The following is an 8,174-nucleotide window of genomic DNA, read 5'->3' as shown; positions in this document are numbered from 1 at the left end:
AAGAATGCTTAGTGCACTGTGTGGAAGTTTAGGGACGCAACCACCTTTGCGAGGACGTGGTTGGGAAGAGATAAGTGTTAAGACTAAACAGGAGCAAGGTTGGACAGTGAATGGAGCCATCAACACCAGCTGCAACGTGATGTTTTTGTAACAATTGCACACATGTACGTAATTTACACTCACCTACACACACATAGTCAAACAAGTTCAGTGTGTCTTCAACAGCCCCCATCCTTTAGGTTGGACACACCTATGTAGTAGATTTCCCAATAAATAAGGGGGTGAAGGGGGAGATCGTGAGGGGTGACGTGCCGAGAACTGAAACCGAACGCTTCTCCTCGTTCCCTCCTGGTACCAGAATTGAGTCTCCTGTCTCGTGTTTTATTCCTGAGTGTCAAATTGGATAAACCTGACACTTGCCTCCGTTAGCTTGGTGTTCAATCAACACTTGGGATTTTTCTCATAAAACCAAAGATGTACTGTGCGACATGACATCACTCACCACTAGACAAGACAAAAGTTGCAAACAGCAATGCTTCAGATGATTTTTGCTGCTTTTTCACAATTAAATAGTTGGGTTCTTCTGATGCATTTGCTATTTCAACACTGGCCTGTGTCTCAGGCCGGAGCAACCCTCACTTTTGAGGTCACGTGACTTTGGACTGCGTAGTTGTGATGCCATTTGCTCATACTTGCCTGTGTTGCTATTTAGTTAGTTTGACTTTCCAGATCGTTCTATTTTCATGGTAAATTCATTTGCAAATGTTTTTTATGATGAACCAGTACTGTGACTTAACCCCGATGCTGGAAAAAAAGAACAATCTTAAGTATATATGAAAACACTGGTAAATTCTGTTCCACTCATGAAAACTGCAGTTTTTCAGCTGGGCGGTTTCTGTCCAGCATTGGTGAAAACCAGTGTTTTTCAAACCACCAGTGTGCCACGAAATATTGTCAGGTGTGGCTTGGGAAATTATACAATATGTATGCCTGTGCAGTCGATCGCCTGGAAGAGTAATCATGAAGTACTCTTCCATACCGGTCGGGAGCAGCAGTAGCTAGGAAATTGCCTTATGCTTCGAGACAAGCGAAGTTTCCGACGTGAGGCAATACAATGAAAGGTATCTTTCATTTAGATTTACGTTTACTGGAGATGCAACGGCACCAATGTTCCCTCTAAGCTGTGCAACTGCGCACTGGTCGCACACTCTCAGTGCACAAGAAAACCTATGCAGCACAGTGAACACACCGCAAATGAATTATATATGTTTTCTGTATCAAATTGCTGTGTAATCCAGTGAGTGACAGGTGTCCAGCCAATCACACGATACGATGCAATGACGCTATGCAGCCAATCACGGCATTGACAGTACTTGCGCATGTTCTCTGCTCCATAACAATAACAATGCAGCGGCGATAAGTGACGCTAATAGTAATCCTTTATCATGGCGAAACGACTGGGCAGTGAATGTGATACGTCGTCTCCCCAAACCAAAATAAGCAGCAAAGCTAAAGCTGTAAGCAAATTTTCCGATGGAAGAATACGGACTAAATGGAAGCTGGACCAACTCAAGCAACACATTCAGCAGATAAGTCATTTGAATGATGTTGGAATTATACAAAGACTCAAGATGGGAAAAGCGATTGGTACAATATTGCAGGAGAGCGCAAACGACTGGGAGAAAAAGAACCGACTGTCACACAGAAAAAATAGGACCCTGAGAAGTGAAAGTTCGAATTGACTATATTTTACTTGCCATTAAAACGAATGCACCAAATATTGGATTGATGTTGATTTGATTCCTATTCAATGTGTCATAATATTGCATTAATTTTCAATGTTTAAAAAAAACGCTTAGCGTAACAATATAACAATTGTTTAAATAAGCTTTTTCACATTTTCAGGTAGTGGTGTGCCGCGGGATTTTATTAATGTAAGAAATGTGCCTTGGCTCAAAAAAGATTGAAAAACACTGGGTTAAACATGTTATGGTGTTTCACAGAGATGTGGACCTAAGTTATTGCGACTTCGACTAGAGTGGAGTGGAACCACTGTTTTGATGACTTGTAACTTGACAAAAACTAAAAAGCTTGACACCTGACTTGAAATTTGAAGTTAAAGACTTAGCGCTCTATTTCAATGTCCAGCACATTTCTAGCATAATGTGCAGTACAGCATACCTGTGCGCGTGGATAGATTTTTCTTTCTTTTGGTATTTTGGAAAATGTGTACGAAGAGAAATTGACCTTTTGCACCCTTATGGGTATCAACACAGCGGACTAGCTTTGCAGCTCCCCTCATTCACTTTCAATTCAGCATGTGAGAGGGGCACAGACTTGGACATCGCAGAAGCAGAAACTGACTTGCTGAAGTCCAGGCAGAAGATCGAAGTGTACAAAGTACCTTAAAAGGAATTGCAAGCAGACCTGCACGTCTGGATGATGTAAAGTTGACCAAGGCGATCAAAGATCACCGCTACAGATTCGGCACTCTGAGACTGCCTTCCAACCCGATCGTTCGTGTCCGTGTGAGTCATTATTATGTGGACTTTCTTAGTTTCTCGTATGTATTCATAATTACTCCCGAACCAAGCAAAAATAAATTTTACCCAAATACAATAGCTAGAATAACCGATGGCGGGAGCATGTTGTGTTTGCACGCTGTAGTAGGAGCCCTGTGGTAATGTGACCAGTTTTTGTGAACCTGTCCATGTTCAAGGCTGAAAACCAGCGGGGGCAAGACCGTTTGTGGTCGCAGGACCTAAACTTTGGAATGAGCGCCGAACATAAAATCGTAACAACTATTCCTATGTGCGCCTTTGTTGTTTGAAGTGGTTACAGACCAAAGAGTAGAGCATAGATGGCAATGGCGAGTGATGAAAAAAGCGGAAGAGGCGTGGCCTGGGCGGGGGCGTGGTTACTTACAAAAGTGGCACTAAACATGCTGAAGATGAAGTGTATTGAATTTACACACTATTTGAAAATTGAACAGAAAAAGATCGCCACTATTCTTTCAAGTGAAAATTTGTGCAATTTTGCTTATGCATTCCTGGTGAGCACCAATATGTAACTCCAAATTTGCTCCTCAAAATCAAAACTAAAAAAGTAAACACATTCCCTGCCATATTTAAGATTTGTTCATGACTTGTATTCATAAAGTGTTGTGTAAATGTGATAAAAAGCTGTTGATTCTTACCTCATACAGTGATAGTGAATATTTATTATGCATACAATTTATTATGCATAACCGTGCTTTCTTATCCAAGACAAAACGTGAATTATCAATATGAATATAAAACGCAAATAAAAACAAATAAATGTTATCATGCTGTTGCTACAAATGCATACCAAATAAAATTGAAATTATCATCCTCGTATATTTGAATAAAAAAGTATATACCTCGGAGTGTACCTGTCTATCGGCGAGGGGCGTCAGTGGAGCAGATTTCGTTGCTTGGTACTCCAGCGCGTAACGTCTTTAGTTGTATCCGCTGACTAAGTTTGTTTGAAAAATGCCGATCCCAAAGAATAATTGCTCCGTCGAATGGCGATTTTGTCGGCATGTTTTTTCACTTTTGTTGCATTATCTGTCAGTGCCACGCATCCACGGGAGCCATAGTAAATTAAGTCACTACAATACACACAATAAACTTTGCCTGCTACGTCTGGTTTCTTCAAAAATTGTCCAAGAGCTTCTGTAACTTCGTCGAACTTGGAACCAATTTTAACCTTTACAGTGACTTTTCTGTCAAGCCAGTCCCATCGGAATTTATTCTTGACGTTTGAGTCAATTTCTAGGATTGAAGACTCCTGATCTTTCGTCAAAAATTTCATAATTCCGCTCAAAACGATCCCAGAACAATGAATTTGCGAGACAAACAGGCCACCATGAATCAGGTAAAACAATATGTTACATGCAATTTGATTGGTCCAATCGCTTGTAGTTAACCAATCGCTGGGCCGTATATAATCGAGCTGTGATCTGATTAGTTGAAGCTTTCATACACGTCCAATCGCAGGGCTGTTTACAAACAGAAAACGGAGAGACTGTTCGGGAGAGCTCGTGAAAACTCGACGATAAGGTACCGCCCCTAAAATTTTCTCAACGGATTTAGACGATTCACAAAAATGATCAATTTAAGAAATAAAACGGCGGATTTCCGCGGATACGCGGAAAATTACCATCTATGGTAGAGAATCAAAGTCTCCTTTCACCAGTGGTTAGAGAAGTCATCCGCACAGCATGCATGATGTCACACATGTTGTGAAAGCGCTATATAAAAAAAAAGATGTATTGTGTTGTGTTTGCACTGCTTCATCTATTGAATGTTTTAAGTCACTCTTAAAAAGACGTTTATTTGCGCTGGCATTTAAAACGAGCTGAGCTGGACATTTGTATCTTATTGTCTCGAATTGTTTTTTTTTTCTCTCTGTTATGTCTTTTTATTATGTTATCTTAATTAATATGTGCAGCACTTTGGGCAGTGTTTACTGTATTTTAAATGTGCTATATAAATAAAATTGACCTTGACCTATGAAAGCACGTTTTAAGCAGATACTGCAAGTGCAAAGATGAGGACTTTTGTTATTTAGACCCGACAAACTTTTCAGTTAAACATGAGTTAAAGGTTCCTGAGTTGAAATATACACCTTCACTTACCCCGACGCTATTAGTGCTCTCGACTGGGCCATGGCAATCCTTTGCAACGCTGGTCTACTCAGTCCAGCTAAGCTTGATCTCTGCGGTAGCGGGGCATGGCAAACTTTGGATGCGGATGATGGCACACGTTGTGGCTTCATTACTGCTGGAGATGGAGATGGCACAGGGGATGGGGGTGTGGTCACCGTGTTAGCCGGGGTAATTAATGTGGCAGTTGGCACTGATTCGTTGGCTGAAGATGAAGACTGTTTGGCTGGAACAGGCGGAGGATTCACAGTCATATTGGATGATGGTGGCTGAGGGGGCGGCAGTGACGGAGGAGGAGGCCTGGAAGATGAGGAAATGCCAAGCATGGAAGTCCCTGTTGTGAGCACAGCTAGAGACTGAGCAAAGAGCTGGGCATTCCTTCTTGGAGATGCAGTGTTTTTCGAGATGGCAAGGCCATGTGGTAGCGTTTGATAGGTGTTGCCATTGGACTTCAAGTGCTGTCCACGCCCCAGGGTGGCTGATTTGGGTGGATTCAAGGGTTTTGAGGCAGTGAGTGCTGAAGCCTTGGGCCGCTGTATGGTTAGTGAGCGTCCTGCTCCTCCAGTGTTGGTTTTGACACTAAAGACAAGCATGCACTGCTGGCAGGAGCAAGGTTGGCCCAGTCCAGTCGTCATTATGGCCCCATTCGGGTAGACAGAGCTTCCAGTTCCCATGCTGGCCCCTGATACCCCAACACCTAGCAGGGCACCTGTCAATCCCCCTCCTACACCTCCACTTCCTCCTTTTGGCAATGGAAGAGGCCCAGACACCAGTGGATAGGGTGTGTCAACACGTCGCTGAATCCTTCGGCACCTTTGGCTCTGTCTATTCACCTATAGTACACAGGAAAAAAAATGTTCTGTCAATTTTTGGTTTTTAAAATTTCCTGGACAAACTCCTCCAACTCACATTGCAACACTCCTGCCATGCCTTGTTCGATTTTACTACTCTTCAGTGACCCCAACCCCACTCCATGTTATACTTCTTTTACTGCAGTATTTACCTAACATCTGTTATGTCATGAGTATAACAAATCAACTAATTTTTAATTTTAGCCCTTCAAATTTCACAGAGCAGAGGTGTTAGGACAACCTCGGATTGAAAAAATATATATTCTCAGCACAGTGGTACCTCTACTTACGAACATCTTTTCATACGAAATTTTCAAGTTACGAAACGTCTCAACAGGAAAATATTGCCTCTTGTTATGAAAGAAATTTCAAGATACAAAAAGTGAAAATACAGTGTGGGCTGCAACTCGCAGCTCAGAGTTTCCTGAACGCAACATACTTATAGCTGCTCTGCCATTGGCTATTCCCGAGCATCTTCCTGGCATCCCATTGGCTAAGCGGGATCTCGTATGTATCTATGTGTGTAGATAGATAAATATGTGTCTATGCAGCGTCCTCGTCATTCGTCCCTTGGGCCATGAGATGTTCGGATAGTTTTATGTAAATGTGAATCACCCAGAAAAAGTGATCACTACTTGGGCAATCGCTCACTATGCTGATGTTTGCCTTGGACATTTTCAAAGGATTGTTAAATCAAAAGCAAACGTCCTTGGATCAGTTCTTTACAAAACACCATGCAAAAACCACTTCTGAGTGAGAACATGAACTACAGAGGGCAAAAAACGATGAAGATGGAGTTAAAAGTTAAATGACCATCATTGTTATTGTTTATTCTTTGTTTTTCACGTTATGCACAACTTTCATTTATTGTGCAATAATCTAATTGTAACATGTATTTGTTACATATTTTGATGCATTTTTACGATTTGAGAAAACATTTATGTCTGAATTTTGGACGGCTTGGAACGGATTAGGGAATTTACATGGAAAATGCATCTACCTCCAAAAATTTCTTCCAGAAGCAATTAATTTCATAAGTAGAGGTACCATTGTACTGCCTTTTTTTCTTAGGTTGCTAATAATAGATTCTTTCTCCAGTCAGCAGAGGGAAATTTTTAAATTACTGTACAAAGTAATTCTCCTCCATGGTCAGCAGAAGGCATTTCCACTTATTAAAATCAAAAGTGCTTCATTTTTTTTGCTCTATTGGAGTGTATTAGGTAAGCCGTTAAACACCTCTTTGGAAACTAGGCATATTACAGTGCATGAAATTGCTGCATTGGCCAAATTTTAGGGATGATGTAATTTGGTAGGAAACAAAGTCAAAATTAAAATTCCAAGTATTTAGTCGAGAATGAATGGTGCTTTACCCAAATTGTATGTTTCAAACCATTAAACCATGAGGAATTTAAAAAAAAAAAAAGACACTTGTCAGTTATTTTTTTGCTGCCCAGCAGTCGTAAGCCTAAAGGTAAAATTTTATGTCCCGCTAAACAGAACAGGGCGGACCGGTGGTCCAGTGGTTAACGTGTCGACCTTACAGTGCAGAGATACAGGGTTCGATTGCATCTCCGGCCTTCCTGTGTGAAGTTTGCATGTTCTCCCCGTGCCTGAGTCGGTTTTCTCCGGGTACTCCAGTTTCCTCCCACATTCCAAAAACATGCGTGGCAGGCTGATTGAACATTCTAAATTGTCCCTAGGTGTGAGTGTGAGCCTGGATGGTTGTTCGTCTTTATGTGCCCTGTGATTGGCTGGTACCGGTTCAGGGTGTCCCCCGCCTACTGCCCGAAGACGGCTGGGATAGGCTGCAGCACCCCCCCGCGACCCTTGTGAGGATAAAACGGATCGGTAAACAGAACAGTGGACCACCACATTCTTGCGGTTCAGCATCCACGGATTAAACAAGTTGCGTATGTTTTTGCAATATAATCTTCCTTTTGTGTGCACATGTGTACCCTTTGTGGCTTTCGTTCTCGCCGAAATTTCGAAATCTCCAAGATTTGGCAAGGCCATGAGAATGTGAGGCGAGGAGGGTGTTACTGTTGTGGCGACGCCACTCGAGCTAAGCGCGCCTCAGCAGTAGATAGTCCGCTGCTCTCTGCTGTGCGTGCGTCAGCGCGAACGTGTACGCAAGTGCGTCTTTTTATTTCAACCAATCAGCGCCGATGCAACCGACGTCACACACAACAACAGCTAAGCTAAGCTAGCCGAGATGACACTCGAAGTCGGACGGACACGTTTTTCTGCCAATCTGTGTGTTTCCCTTTTTGTCCAAATATATTTTTACGACAGCAACTGTCTTGTCCACGGCGTCTTTCATTCGTTCCACTGGGGTTTAGCAAGTGTGTTTATAAAGAGACGAAAATCTCTTTACTGTTACTACCCAGTCAGCAAAGGCATCTGGCCCGGCTTCGGCATGAAGCCGGCACAGCTGGCCTGGTGTCGGCAATGGCATAACGCATGTGGGCCGAACACGGCCCAGGCGTGGCAAAGGAGGCACTGGCTTGACTCTGGCAAACCAGATGAGGGCCGGTTGTGGAGTGAAGTATTTGGGCCAGAAATCAATTTCCAACTCCAGCCCGAATATGGCCAGCCAGTATTGAGCCACTCCTAAATGCAGTTTCAGATTTTTTTTT

At 42.6% G+C, this 8,174-nt stretch overlaps 1 protein-coding gene across 2 annotated transcripts in view; it reads right to left on the bottom strand.

The window, feature by feature from the left end:
• The window catches only part of LOC109521685 (E3 ubiquitin-protein ligase DTX4-like), a 35,538-nt gene that overhangs the window by 16,296 nt on the left and 11,068 nt on the right, over positions 1-8,174 (bottom strand). For both annotated transcript variants that reach the window (XM_019879693.1, XM_019879694.1), the window contains exon 4: positions 4,661-5,520. In XM_019879693.1, coding sequence (XP_019735252.1) covers positions 4,661-5,520 — 860 coding nt within the window. The remainder of the gene's footprint in view (positions 1-4,660; positions 5,521-8,174) is intronic.

Source organism: Hippocampus comes, unplaced genomic scaffold, assembly GCF_001891065.2.
Source record: "Hippocampus comes isolate QL1 unplaced genomic scaffold, H_comes_QL1_v1.1 scaffold158, whole genome shotgun sequence".
NCBI lineage: Eukaryota > Metazoa > Chordata > Actinopteri > Syngnathiformes > Syngnathidae > Hippocampus > Hippocampus comes.
Note: the sequence above shows the minus strand (reverse complement) of the source record. Positions and strands in the feature narration are given on the sequence as shown.